Consider the following 15,678-nt stretch of genomic DNA (forward strand, 5'->3'; position numbering starts at 1 on the left):
AAGTGGAGCGCGTAGTGCTATGGGAGGTGGACATGGCACGGCGATGCGTAGAGAACTTCGGTAAGATGTTGAGCGCGCATTCCATCATCCTATCCCTCCTCGTGACCGTCAATCTTGTCGGGTTCCTTCAACCGCCCAAAGGGTGGGCCCCAAATGACGCCTACACCGATCATAACTTGCGGGAGGTGAGCATCATGTACAACACTACGGCTGTCCAATGCTTCTCCATCGCCAATGCTCTCTCTGTCTATAGTGCCATCACTGGGCTGCTCTTCTACATCTATTGCAGCTACATATCCATCCTGCCAATGGGAACGTTCCCGCTCCCGATGGGAGGAACGGCGGACAGGTACGACGAGCGCGCGATCGAGTTGCTCCACCAGACCCGCGCCTTCTTGCGGTGCGTGGCATTGCCATCCATTCGCCGGCGCTCACACTTCCAATTCTCCTTCCTTATCTCATCCCTTGTCTTCTCTGGCATTGCTTTCGTCTCCACCGGTACAGCTGCCGTGGGGCCTCTCAACCATGTGTTGGTGACCATCGTAGTGCCGGCAATACCTGGTTGCGTATGCGTCTTCATCTCTCTGGGCCTCGCTGTACGCAAGTATTGGAAGGAGCTCCAATTCGACACGCGCTTCGACTTCTTCTGGAAGAATGTGGCTCGTATTCACGAAAACTGCATCCCGGAATTGGTTCCGATCGGCCCAAATGATTACTCGGGCTTGGATCCGATCCCCTTCAGAAGGGCAACTTGTTTGATTGCCCCTTATGAATGCAAGGACAGGAAACACTCCCATCCTTCTCACAAGCACATGCAGGCTGCTACAAGTCCCGGTCAGTAGTTAAAAAGCCATCCTGAGTTCTTGTTGTTCTCCTCTTACCATGGACATTATGTTATGTTTTGACCAGCCTCCCATTGGTCTACTGAGCTCAGAACCTGTACATGCCCATGGTCTTTTGTGCTTAATAAAAGAGGTGATTGACTATTCACAAGCACTATACTAAGTGCCAAGTAATTGCAAAGCAAGTCACATAAGTTAAAGAGTTCCAAATACCTGTGAAACACCCTTATATCTCGTATATCTAATTAAGATGGTTCAAAGATGTTGGTTAGGAAACTGAGGCTTTCCAGAGGCTTGGGTGGGGGGTGGCACATTATCTACGCATGACATCCACGTTAGATAATATAGCAAGGTGTGAAAAAAGCAGTCATTCCACACATTACTTGGCATGTGAAAGAAAATAAAGGGTCCATTCTAACAAACATACCAAAACTTTCTTTACTATGAGATAATCAACTAGATTTTCATTCATGGTGCCGTGAAGTTACGAGATGTCGTGATGTGGTATGACCAAAAGTAGAAAGTGAGAAAAAAAAGAGTAAAAGTGTTTGCAAGATAGAGGGAAAGATAGATAGATTTTGTTATCAATCTTTCGATGTCAAATATAATGACCTCAAAGACCAAAAATATTATATTTCACGTGATACATGTGAAAAGTAAGTAGAGACTCTTGATGTTCAGGAACTTTACCGATGAATGTTGCAATCGAGAGTGCCAATTAAAACCAGGTCATTTGAAATAAGTAATATGTCACATTTTAAGAACTTTCCGTCAAAGAAAGGCACAAACCAAAAATATTATATTTCACGTGATACATGTGAAAGTAAGTAGTGACTCTCGATGTTCAAGAACTTTACCAATGAATGTTGCAATCGAGAGTGCCAATTAAAACTGGGTCATTTGAAATAACTAATATGTCACATTTTAAGAACTTTCCGTCAAAGAAAGGCACAAAATAGGTTGTTTCACAAAAAGGTTGCCACATCCAAAATATATTGTTTTTTAGCATATCCAAAAATCTAGAGCTTTCAAGAAATGCCTAAATAATAGACACCCCAAAACTTACAAAATAATGTACAAAATTTACAAAAGGACTACCACCTATATTTATACATATTCGTGAATTGATATTTTGATGTAAAATACAATATTTACAATTCATGTATTAGAACAATCACTTCCCAAACCTATGCCATCATTTTCAAACCCATCCGAGGAACGAAAAGAACTTTGTGAGGTCTCATCTAGCAATGGGCCCGGTTTCGGCTTAAACTGAACTGAATCGATAAATCGTGGCTTAACAGTTTATAGGTTCGAAGATAAATAAACGGTTTGGTTTGGTTTCAAATGTTACTAATTGGTTTTGGTTCGGTTTTGAATTTACCGGCTTATCGGTTTCTGTTTACATGGTTTGGTTTAAAGGTTTATAGGTTTAAAAATACTCATAAATTTTCCCTATAGGCTCTAACTTTCAACTTTTAATTTTAAACTCTAGTTTTAACTTATTAAATTTTATATGCATTATATGTAGAGTCTCCTTTTCATTTATGATGATAAAATATGATAAGTATAATGATCAAATTTATGATAACTATGATGACAATTTTATGATAAGTACGATGAATAAATTTATGATGATTTTCTCACACAAATTTATAATAAGTATGATGATTAATATCAATAAAATTTGGTTTGGTTTGGTTTGGTTTTGATTTATGATAAACCGGTTTGGTTTGGTTTTAAATTTTTCGTAAACGATTTGGTTTCTCCTATTCTTTAAACAGTTTGGTTTAACGGTTCGTCTCTAAACGTTTCTATTTAAATGGCTTCAAAATTTTAAAACAATTTGGTTCGGTTTTATTATTAATAAATGGTTTGGTTTGGTTTGGTTTCAAGGTCAAGAAACTGAACCGAACTGAAACCGAATCGGGCCCATTGCTAGTCTCATCCTCATCGTGACTAGTAACCAACGCATTGTCTTCATCCAATTGCAATCCAACATCACTGTATTTATGAGACATGCTCCTTGTTCGTCTTTGTGTCATGTCAAGAGCCACATTTAGGATCTTCTCTTTTATTATCTTGATTGCGTTCTGTCTTAAATAGCATGTTTTGGTCAAGGAGAAGTCATACACTAGTATCTCTGCATTATCAAGTGTGAAAGTAGATGTGCTTAGTAGATTCTTTCTTGTTCACTTTCTGATTGTGCCTCCTACATCATTAACCATCTCTAAAGAGTACTTTCCAATAAATGCATATGGGGAAGATGTATGATACCAATGAACCACAACAGACTAAACTTGATTGCCTTGTTCATCCTTCATTATTTCAAGAATTTTAGCGATCCAGAAGGGATGACCCAACTCATCACCCCCAGCTAATGTTGCAACCAACATACCAACTTGTACCTCATGCAAATTGTCTTGCCATCTTACCTCTGTAGTGCGCGATATTCTTGGTCCCACGTAAATATGTCTCTCTCGTGGGCAAACTAGATAATTGAGTTCAGTATTATCTAGTGACTAATAATGAGTCATGGACACCATTGATGGTACACCAATATTCCATGTGAATGGATTTTGGAGTGGCTAGTATCCGGCAAACCGGTTATCTAAAATTGTCTACTGATGGATGAAGAAGTTACCCCACCATCAACATTCTGATCACCAACATACTTCTTGGTACGGTCAATATTTTTTTGCTATCAATCGAACTACCGATATAGCCAATTTTGTCGTCATAAGGCATTTGTTTTGCACAATGGACTTCCACATCTAGAAAATGCAATAAGAGCCTACAACCCTCTTGTGGCTCCCATTGTGAGCTAGATGAGTATTGTTTAGCATACAACGACGTCCAGTTGTGGCTCATAGAACTTCTTTATATTCAAAGGAAGATGTGGTTAAAACTATTAAGCGGTACAATAACCCTACTTTGAGTCCCAACACCATCCATGCAAAAGTGTTTAAAATCATAAACTTCATTCAAATGTTCTACTTCTGGCTTTGGGGTATAAGCTTCAATGATCAACTTTGATAGTATAGGAAGCGTGAAAGCATCACATCTCGCTAATTTCTTTGAGAACCTACTAAATATTTGATCTATATTATCATGGGTATAATCAACTAGTAAGAAGTTAACATTAATATTTTTAAATATGCCCCTCTACTAGCATGCTTAAATAACCGAACACAGATGACTTTTTGTTTTATTTGGTTCTGTTGTCCAGTTTCACGTATAGAACTGGTGGGAGAAAACCTTGCCAAGATTGTAACACTCTTTGCATGACTATGACTATAAGATTAGGGTCATTGTGGATATTAGGATAAGTTAAGAAGACTTAAGGCCGTATTGTTTGACAATACAAACAAACAACCTACTAAATGGATTTGAATAAGGCATTCATCACCAATATCCTTCGTCAACCTTCAAAAGTGCGGCAAACAAGTCTTATTCTAATCCATCCTATTTATAATTAAGCACATGTTCTTTCCGATGATTGAAGGACTTTTTGTCAGTTGTGCATAGCTTTAGATCATTCCAATGCTTAACTTTCATGACGTTCTTTTAATATATTCTTATAATTCTTTATTTCTTCATCAATTCTTCCACTCTTTTCCATGCTTTTTTAACTTGGACATATAGAACAAACAATCATTCGGACCTTACGCGGTATAACCACATTGTTAAACTGCAACCTCCATGATTGATTGAAATGTTGATATTGTACATCAAGTAGACATTCTAACAACATGTCATCCTTATATGCTTGGTATACCTCACGACAAGTGAAGTTATCTGACAAATGTAATCTTCTAGTAGTAGGCACATTGCTTTGAGAAATATACCTCCATCCACCTAACAACATGGCACCCAATCAGACCCGTACATCTAGATGCATTCTTGTCGAAAGGTACACACAATCCCTTTATTAAACATAGTTGAATTGTCTGAAGCCTCATGTTACCAATTATATAAGTAATTTTGAAAGCAACTCAACAACACTTAGTACTTAGTGAAAGGTAATATTCCATGTTGTGTGGTTTATTTCCATGGTTTAATCTTGAAAATAAACCACATATTTGGAAATAAGAATATAAACAGCGTGTTCGCGTTTAGAAATGGAAGGATCGCGCATTCCACTTTTAGATTCTTTTTATAATTGCGCAAATCTATGCAATATATAGAAACGTGTTACACTAGTATCACATGTTCGTCCACCCATATAGAATTTGCAAAATTATTAATATTTAACTAGTTTCAAAGTAAAACTGTATTATGCAATATGCAAAGTTGGTTAAAATGTTGAGAAAATCATGATCTCCAGGTATAAAATGTAGTTAAATTACAGACTATGAACATTTGAAGCAACATTTGATATGCAGGTTTAACCATCGTGCAGAGGTGTAGGGAGAAGAAATGGAAGTGATAGCTATAGTTAATGATTATGTATTGTGCACTCTAATATTTAGTGAATGTTGCCCGATATAATACCTTACCCTAATGTTGCCCTAATGTTGCCCAATATAATACCTGATCCTAATGTTACTAATGTTGCCGGATGTAGTCGAGCATGTGTTCATGAACTCGTGTGACAATACAATATAATTTGTCATAAGAATATCTAAGTATTCTTTGACCACACTAACACTGAGTGGCTAAATGGATATCAGTTTACAAGGTTTAAAATTAAGTGTGTTTTCATGCATTTCCATTTATACACACAGGCATGTTGAGCTTGTCTCTCAACAATTCCAAACCTTACTACTACATAGGGATATCCTTATAATACCAAAGTGAGGTGTATCTTGTTGGTTGTCAATAAAATACTTACTACAATTTACAAATATCTACATCTATGTTAAAAGAATCAACATTGAAAGATATTTTGCATATTGATTGTGCAAAGGAACTGGTTTAGTTTATTAAGTACCTACCACACCACATATTTTGCCAATGCTCACTTCAATGCCTCTTATCTATACAAAACAAGTCTTTTGTACTGCGACTACATGCTCCTCAGTCAACAAAATGTGGTGGAAGTGAGAACTTGAATTAAAAGTACACCATGAAAGAAACATCTTCCCCAATGATGAAAAATGGAAATTGCCCTCATCAATTCCCTTTTTATGCATGTGTTCATCCTTCCTCCCCACTCCATAATATATTCCTTCTCAGAAACATTAATTGGAAGATCATTTGATTGATGGTAGTCCTCAACGCTCCCTGACATTAGATCCCAGAAAAAAGAATGATGGTAAAGGAAAAAGACATTTTCATTTATCAAAGATTTCATTTCTATGCTCGAGAAGATCGCTTTACACTTATGGTAAAACACAAATTATGGTAAAAGAAAAAACGAATCTTCATTGACCAAAGATATCATTTCTATGCTCCAGTACTTGCTTTACACTGGCATCTATGATATCCTTGAGATGTTTTGTATATCTATCAAATATGTTTTTGCTTATTTGAGTTTGGAACATTGTGCTTTTTTGCCATGCAATACCAAGAAAAACCTTGCATGAACTTTTCATTGTAGTTGACGAGGTCATGTCCTCTATCTCTTTTCGCACTCGGATCTACAATGACAAAAACACCCAAATTACGATTTTAGAAAACACTAAGATTGCACCACCGAGCAGGTCTTTTAATTGCTAACTACAATACCTTGAGTGATGTATCACATGACAACATAATTTATCACAAATATGTCATGAAATAATTAAACAATCTAGAGTGTATATAGGACTACTATATGTCATGATATATCATGGAATAATGGCAAATTACTATATCTCGAGTGATGTATGACATGAAAACATAATTTGACACGATATGTCATGGAATAATTTTAGGTTCTAGGGTGTATGTAAGTTTATGAACTCCCAAAATATAAAATCATCTATGTATATTACCTTCTTGGAAAAGTAAATGAACACAATTTTGCCCACATAATAAAATTAAAGTAATTATCACCCCCACTCATCCTCACCAACCAGACCATGCAACATTTTCACCCAGTCATAAATCTCCTACTCATGCACAAGTCATAGCTATCGGTCTCTAAAATTATCTTTCTCTTTCTATTGACCAGCTGACCTTATCTCTGCACATTAATACATTTTGTATCCTACTTAATACAATACCCTGAACACAAAATAGATATATACATTATTGGTGTCCATGAGAGACCGAAATATGATAAATACATTATTGGTGTCCATGGGCAGCAGGGCCGAGTCCATGGGAAGTATCAAACTTGGATACTCTCTCAATTTCATGACTTTGGATGCTACAGTTTAAACCACCAATGTGGCAGTTAGGCAGAGGAAGAGAAGATGCCAGCCCCTACATTCTGCAGTGGCATCTAGTGAAGTAGTGGCACATTGTGAGATTTGAACTCAGGTGTATAAATTAGTAAAAACTTGCATCACCACAACAAGGATACAGGCCTAATACAGCAAAAAGAAAGAATTAGGAAAGCGCCAATTGAACCATACTTGAGATGGTTGTGTCAACTGTTTGGAGAACTTGAATACAAGTAGTATGATATACCAATGTGTCATGTAGTGTAGGCAAAGTGGTCCATGGTGGAGCAAAAGTATGCGAAAGTAGGGATTTGAACCTGTGACCTTCTGTGATGGGCTTATAGTTTGTCATTAGGGCAAGTCTAATATAATGAGTAAAATAAGAAAACATATACCTGAAAATTATCTCCAAAGGGAACATCGTGTAAAGTCCATTCTTCATCGACAATAACCACGTGTCCATTCCGTTTGGTAGTCTTCTGCTGGATGCATGTGACGTTGGTCCCAAATAACGATATCTGATTACTTAGTTTGAAAGAGACTCGTCTTTGTTGAGCATCATTACCCATAGACTCCCATGGAGTTGGACAGAAACACAGCCATCCAACATTTTCAGCTATTCTTTCGTCAAGATTCTCCTTCTCATATACTTGGGTCATCAAACTTACCTATTGAATTTCAAAAGCATGTATATGGCAGGTCAAAGAAGCACACATTATACAAGAGAGAATATAATTCAAAGAGCAAAATACAGTCAAAGTAGACAAAAATGCCAGAAATATTATCACCGTAAAATATTCTATAAATACATTATTGGATTGTGTTCTATAATCTAGAGTAATTTCTTGCATTACTATTGTGGTATGTGATTGGCATTGGTACTTGATGTGTGGTGTGTTGTGTGTTGTGTGGTGTATGTGTCGCATGTTGCCTGTTGCCTGTTGTACGTGTTGTGTGTGTGGTGTGTGTGCACAAGCAATAAGTTCAATTTTCTACTCACAGAAAGGGGAAGCTCTGTAGCATAAACTTCTGTGAGGTTAACTTCATCTACTCCTACAAACGTATCAGTTTCTTCTACTTGTCCATGTGTAATTATACTGCTGTCATCACCCTGGTCAATATCTGCAATCATTTCCATTTGTTCTTCAGGACTAAGTGTTCGATACTTCCATAAAGCAATCATCGTTCTGGGCAATAAAATCTACATTTATTAGTACAGTTTCATAAATTCATAATTCATCAAAAACCCATTCATGTATAAAATAGCTTTTATTAACAGTGGACCAGGAAAAAAAACACCCAATTAATTGTCTTGTGATATAATTACCATTGCATAGAGTGTTAGCTAGAAACCAAGAAATATATATTAATGCCTTTATAAAGGGTCAAAATGACCTAGATTGAACAAGGAATTGAACTACCATTCAACAACATATCATTTTCCTTGATCTTTGTATTCAGATTCATTAATAATCTTTCCCTGCATTCTCTCCTTTTCCTCTTGAATAATTGGCATTACCTTAATGTAAACTAAAATCAAAGCTTATAACATCTAACTGGTGCGATAAGCAATTTGCATGAACAACTACATGGTATGAGGATGAACGTAATGGAGAATACAAACTTATCATGATATGTGACGCCACCACAGAGATAGAGGACACATCATAAAATTCTGCTGGACATACTTTCAAGAATTGAGATCCAATGGCTCCCAACTATCATGATTGTTCATATGCTACCAAGATCTAGGGTTCCTTTATGGAGAATCTGGTAAGTAGTTCAGTAAAGATATATATATTTACATGAGCTGGGTCAATTCAGGTTCACGAGAAGAAAATTTACCGCTGCATTACTGAATGTTTTTAAGACATTAATGCACTGCATCTGCAAGACTATAGAGACATCTCATTGCACTTGAGATGTTCAACATGGGGATATTAAGGCGAACTTTCGAAAACCCAGGGAAACAGTTTCCAAATAGTTGGAGGGTGACACATTACTAGAGCCACATCTCTTGGCCGAACTATTTGAGCATACCACATTCAAACAGTGTGTGGCTGACCTCCTACCACATGAAGGACATCAGTTTTTCATTTCTTTATTTTTTTCTTAACAGAAATTTCCGCCAGTTAGACTGGTAAGAATTCATATCATTGTATGCACTGTTCTGGTGTCATAAGCCAATGGTATCTTAACCTGCTGAATGTAAGGACATAATTGGCGCAAACAAAGGAGAGAGGAACTAAAATGGCAAGCCATACTACATCTCATATGCATTCCTGACATGGTATTGGATGTGCAATCACTCATTTCCGACATTTTTCTTGGTCAGATTCTAGAAAACCATTACAGTAGAAAGATTTTAACAGTAACATTGAATCCGTTAACTACTTTTACTTTGCATGGCGATGCATGAGATTGTCATCACCATACCTCCGATGCCACAATGAGGTGTTATTTTTGTTCTTTCCTGACATTATTTAATAAACTTCTTGTTTGCGCTGGATTGAATCAGTCAAATGAAATTGCATGGCTAGTGTGAAATAAACAAGGCTACTGGAGTAGGCAAGGGCAGCAAACCCAGACAGGGTTTTTAGGCAACATGCTCTGGTTTTTTGCTTTTAAGACTTGGGCTTGGTCCTCTATTAATTATTAATAAAGAAAAACCAAAAGGGACTCCAGTCTTTGGGGCCACATGGTGTCGACTTCTTGTCAAGGAGCAGCCTAGATTCCTAGATGTGCAGTTGGACTTCTTCTCAAGTGGTGCTATTTTAGCAAGGTTAGTGGTTTCATTAGCGTCTACCTGCATCTCAACATTCCACCAGTGGTTTTCCATCTGATAAGATTCATTTTCTTTGGAATGCAACTGAAATTGCTGCCACGAAGCTTTTCAGAAGGCAGCAACTTCAGTTGCACTGATCTCTTGATTACTTCGTTTCACCAACTTAATTGTCATTTTCTTTACTCTAATGCTAAACTGCTTTAGGAAGTGAAATTAGCATACATTTTCTCAGTTTATCTTTCTGGTTTGACAAGCCAAGAGTAGCAATGTAATCATTGATTAGAGACATCGGAACATCTTTCTTTCTCTTCTTTTTATTGCTCATGTTGCATCCTGTTGTTGAGTTTTCTTCGGGCTATTACTTATCCTCTAAGGCACATGGGTTTTGCCTTACAGGAAGCAATCAGATTGCTCCCTTTTTTCCTCCCACATTGTACTAATGTGACAAAATTCAAATTATGCTTTTAGTTCATCTTCACAAGAGTTTGGATTATTGATGAAACATGAACTTATGAATGTCTCCAATTTCACTTTACTGAGTTTTAATATATTTTTCTGTGTTTTTTGGAAACAGTTTTTCCTAGCTGGACATGTATATGTATGAGGTAAAACACATGGTTTGATTGAATCTATGAGTCTCCAGTTCATGTTCTAGTTAAGCAGTATTTAATTTAAATAAGAAATACATATGAGGATGTTAGGCCAATAGTCATCAGTATAACCTGTTTTCCATATTTATGATATGATGAAAGCTAATTGTGTACTTCACAACCCTTCTGGAAACTAAAGGTGAGGTTCAACAGTAATGTTTCATGTATAAAAATAAATCAACCTTATATATGTAGATGTGTGGGATCTAGAGCCATTAGATCACATTTAGAGTACTTTGCGAAGGATCATAGTTGACATGCAATATCCTTTCTACATTCATTAGTAGCTAGATCTCAGTACTCCTTCTATTCCTCTTTACTAGAACTATGGTTGAAGGAATAGGCCACACTACATTAGCAACCTAACAATTTCACAAAGCAAATAACTCATCCTTACCTATAGGCAGGCTTGTAACGAATGAATGATTGGAATTGGAACTTCAAACGACCTTTTGGATCCACATTCTTGGCTCCATGATGAGCATCCATTGCTCTACCTTTTCTAGTGAATACTAAGATTGTGGGGTTAAGCAATGTGCTCACAGCACCCAAGGTAGGTGTTGCATCTTTTATTTCTTCTATATCTTCCCATAGGAGTGTAAACCTTGTCTTATGCCCAAAGATGTTTGAATAAAATGCCAAAACCCTTGGAGACAAGAACAACCTTCCCTGTAGTGAAAAGCACAAAATGGTGTCAACTGAAACGAAAACTGAAGGCTGCATTAAACAAGATAACCCCTTAATCAAAAGAAATGTTTCAATACGAAAGAATAGCAAAATAAATGTGACTGAGGTTCAAGAATAGGATGGCCGGTTCACCTCTGAATGCAACAGCAGACATTCTGGTTCAAGCTACTTTATTCACATAGAACGCACTTTTCTAAATATGAAGAACGTATGAAACTTCTAGGATTTTCCAGAAATTTTATTTCCTATGAGACAATTAAAAATAGAATCATGAAATGAAAGTACCAAACAAACAGAAACAGAAAAGATATGCCCACCTGGAGAAGGATCTTTCTCTTCAAAGAGCATGAAAAATCATTCACCAAAAATTCCTCTGATGGAAGTCCAAATAGCCTTTGAAAGGAAGCATTCTTCATGAAAGATTGCCTACTAATCTATAGAGCTAATAAACAAAAGCTAATCAGATAAATTCAGCCGGTAAGGTAATCTTATTCTTTGTTGGGAATGTCTAATTTCATACCTTCCTGCCCACTTCTTTCTCTACTTTTTGAATGTAATCAACTGCACTGGTTTCTTCCTTTGTGTTCACTAGAACAATCCGTAGGTGAATTTTAGCTCCTGGGGCACGGGCATATTGACCCTGTAGATAGACACAAAAATCAGCTAGATCCTCAGGTGATTTCTTGAGGAAGTTTATCTCTGCATAGCCAACCGACTCTGCTTCAGTGAAGGGACCCTCAAAATTGAAAACTTTCACATTCATGATTGATGGTGCCTCTTCAGTCGCATCAAACTCAAATTTCTCTGCATGGAATGGAAAAGAAAACCATGAGGCTGAGTAAGCTGATACATCGAGAAAAATAAATACACAAAACAGTCCTTATTTTTCCTCAAAACATTTCCTAGCATAATCCAAATTCCCAAAGTACCCCTCATTTTCCAAAATCTCCAAAATATTACTTTCTACCATTTCTACCAAAGACGAGACAACACTTAAGATGTAATCTCTTATTTGGTCTTATAGGCCATTTTGGCCTCTTAAAAGACGTTAATATATCTTTCTTTCTTTCTACAGCATTTCCCTCAACATGAGAGATGGGAATTGTATGAAGAGCGGCATATCTTGGGAATGATTCTGAAAATGAGAGGTACTTTAGGAATTTTTAGAATATGATTGGATTTTACGAATTGATGAGAAATGAGGAGCATGTTGGTAAATTTCCCATATATAATTTACTTATTTACTGATATATTCTACCTTCCCATCTTGGATTGGAGGTTTGCATCTTCACAGAACTTCTTCTCGATTGTCCAGCACATGTGAATACAACAAATGGATCTGGGGAACCTCCAGTGTCATTAGGTGCTGGTATATTTTCAGCTCCCACAAGTGTAACTCGTAGCAACCATCCGTTACCTCTTGCCTTAACTCCATGATCAGAACCTAAGAGCCTCCAACCTCTAAAACTTCTAGCATAATATACAATCATACAATAAGACAAACACATTAAAGACTTATTTTACCTTTATACGTTCTTGCCCTAGAAAACTTTCTCACAGCATCAAAAACATGTTTAATTTGAACTCCTAGGATAGTCGCAGTGACAAACTCATGCAATGTGTCTGGCAAGTCTATATTCCAAAACTCAAGCCCACTTTTCGGTGACGGCTTTGAAATACATATGTGCACCAAAATGATGAAGGTGGTCAATAGGACGAGGCATATTCTAAGATCCCAGAAATATTCTTTTGCAATCTGAAAGTCGGTCTTAAGTATCCTTACAACTCCATCTGATTTCTCTTGTTGAATAAGTTCTACAGTTTGTGAGCCTTGGGACAACACTCTTGCATACTTTTCTAGGACTTGAGAAAATTGTTTGTAGCTATCTTGTAGGCCCTGTCGAGCGCCATTCTCAATAAAGCTCTTCATGATTGTATTGCTTAAAAAGTGAAGGTTCCATGACACTTGAAGGAATGATGTCTTCTCACCTGTGCTAAGATCAGGACCAGCAAATAGACAATATTGAATCTTGATTCGGAAAGTGTTCCCATAGGGAGCATCAGGAGTGCTTGCCAACACATTCACAATGAAACCCTTTTCATCTGCTCTAGTATAAACCTGTTCTTCAGTTGCCTTCACAGCTTTAATCAACCTCGTGGCTGCTTTAACACAAGTGATGATTCGTTTTGGTAATAATCTATCTTCACCTTTTTTCCAAGGTCCTTCATCCAGTTCAGTATTCTTTTGTAACTCTGCCAAGTCATATAGAAACTGAGATCCAGGTCCAAATAGGATCCTATTCAGCGACTTCACACTCACAGCATAATAACCATCAACTAGAATTCCTCCTTCGAGAGGAGGTGGTAGATCTCCCCGTGAAGATGACACAGACTTTCCATTGTCATCAAAGAACAGCGATATTGATCTGTCAACCTGTTCATTTACTGCCTTGTTGGTTTCATCAGATACATGAGATTCTACCATTGTAACTGTTTCAGCGGTTTCTATTTTCAAGAGAGATGGAAAAACCTTAGCTGGAAGCCATCCAGAGATTTGCTGAAGAAAAGAGGGGCTTGAATACTGGTAAGAATCTGATGTGTCATCAGGTGAATACATTATATTTCCTGATTGAAAAGAATCAGAGGAACTGGATTGAGGAAGATAGGAATGGTCTGGTGTACTCGGGACAGGTGAAGAAACACTGATACCAGATGACGGGAATCTCATTAACAAAGGATTAGGATTCAAAGTTTTGCCAGATAGCACGAATCCCAGTCGTATTTCACCTGTAGGAAATCCACTAATGAAATGAATTTTGGCAATTCTCTCTCTCTCTCTCTCTCTCTCTCTCTCTCTCTCTCTCTCTCTCACACACAAGTTTTCCTTCATGACCATACTTGATGTTCAATAATCTGATGCAAATCGTACCATTCTAGAATTGTGTCTTTTTAATCTTATTTACTTAATCTCTCATTCTGCCAACGATATCTCAAATATGAATGGGCCAAAACATAATCCATTAAGTTGTGGTACCATAGGGATAGCTCTGAGAAGGGAGTTCAAAATCAAGCTGTCAATCAATTTAAGTCAGGAAATTCCCGATAATTGCCATCCTGGCTACTCTGGAATTCCATGTTCTTTTGGCCATATTGGCCATGAATGAATCTATCTTTAAGACATTTAAAGATCATTGTGGAGCCATGGTTTAAGGCCAGGCTAATGGCCCTCCTCAAGAAAAAGGCCTTGCCATAAAAGATTTTTCAAAACGCCCATTTATACAACATTTTCAGAAAGTCCATTTTCAAAAAGACAAGAAACCTGTTCTATATAGAGCATATCTATCACAAAGACAAGAAACTGATTCTATATGCAACATCACAGAAACACGAGACAGGAAACATATATCATAATAAAGAGAATGATGATAAATAGCATCCAATGATGAGCACACACTTAGCATTACAACATATGTATAATGAAATAAAATGATGATAGTTAACATCAAACGATGGTCTCACACTAAAAATCACATGAACATAGAATCCTGAAGAGGGTGCCACGAAGGATTTGGACTCACCAGTAACTAAGGATTTGGACTTTCTACTGCTCCGATCCTGAAGAGGGTACCACAAAGAAGGTAAAACCTGCTTGTGGGCAGCAAAAACGGTGGAAACAGAGATGACAACCCGACCCAAGAAAATGTCAGAGATTCGATCTCTGTTCCACAGGGAGATGTGAATCTCTGCTTCAAGGTCATCTACATTGAAGGTAAACTCTTGGAACCAGTAAGGATCAAATGATGAAGATGATAATGATGACGATGATGGTGGTGGTGTGGGCGGTGATGATGATGGTGATGATGACGATGTTACTGTTGATAATGAGGAAGGGGCGATGGAACTGTTCTGTTTGAAGCTACCCATTTTCAGATGGGCATACACTTGAAGTGGGCGATCGATGATTTTGAGGTTTCTTGCCTCCAAGAGCTGTACTTGTAGCTTCATCTTCTGTATCAGATAATTAGGGTTATGATCACAGAGATGGAGAAGGCGCGGTTGAAACAGGGAAGAAGATCATTGACGGGGGATTTGAACCCATTCCACGAATTGGGCGAATCAGGTAACCAAAAAAAACATGCATCAGAAAGGGTAAAAGAAGACGTAGCAAAGCGATGGCAATGGCGATGGCGATGGCAAATGAAGAAGAAGAAGAAGAAGATCGAAAGATATGAAGAAGCAGGGAAAACCTGCACACACAGAGATCACGGACAACATCACCCCCGCCACGTCATCATCATCATCATATCATCATCATCGGGATCCTGCCGAGTCAGCTGCCACCTCATCATCCCTTCTGCCACGTCCTCTGCCTTTTCATTTGCCTTTTTTTGGCCTTTTCTCAC

At 37.5% G+C, this 15,678-nt stretch overlaps 1 protein-coding gene across 1 annotated transcript; it reads right to left on the bottom strand.

The window, feature by feature from the left end:
- Positions 1 to 6,189: 6,189 nt before the first annotated feature.
- Positions 6,190 to 15,395, bottom strand: LOC147847774 (C2 and GRAM domain-containing protein At1g03370-like). Its single transcript, XM_087338839.1, has 9 exons — positions 14,854 to 15,395; positions 12,800 to 14,062; positions 12,534 to 12,719; positions 11,796 to 12,079; positions 11,593 to 11,709; positions 10,986 to 11,257; positions 8,154 to 8,340; positions 7,549 to 7,821; positions 6,190 to 6,424 (listed from the first exon to the last, which is right to left on the bottom strand). The coding sequence occupies exons 1-9, from the start codon at positions 15,278 to 15,280 to the stop codon at positions 6,209 to 6,211; spliced, it is 3,225 nt and encodes a 1,074-aa protein (XP_087194965.1). The 5' UTR covers positions 15,281 to 15,395; the 3' UTR covers positions 6,190 to 6,208.
- Between the last annotated feature and the right edge of the window lie 283 nt (positions 15,396 to 15,678).

The sequence above is a fragment of the Azolla caroliniana genome, unplaced genomic scaffold (assembly GCF_043228905.1).
Source record: "Azolla caroliniana isolate FFs.n. ecotype wild unplaced genomic scaffold, voAzoCaro1.0.p SCAF_681, whole genome shotgun sequence".
In the NCBI taxonomy this organism is placed as follows: domain Eukaryota; kingdom Viridiplantae; phylum Streptophyta; class Polypodiopsida; order Salviniales; family Salviniaceae; genus Azolla; species Azolla caroliniana.

What these genes read in the sequence shown, in the direction of transcription:
- LOC147847774 (XM_087338839.1), bottom strand. Translation starts at nt 15,280, where the DNA reads ATGAAGCTACAAGTACAGCTCTTGGAGGCAAGAAACCTCAAAATCATC. An exon ending in GTCCAAATCCTTAGTTACTG is followed by an intron (nt 14,063 to 14,853) that starts GTGAGTCCAAAT and finishes GATTTCCTACAG; the next exon opens with GTGAAATACGACTGGGATTC. An exon ending in TAGGGCAAGAACGTATAAAG is followed by an intron (nt 12,720 to 12,799) that starts GTAAAATAAGTC and finishes GGAGGCTCTTAG; the next exon opens with GTTCTGATCATGGAGTTAAG.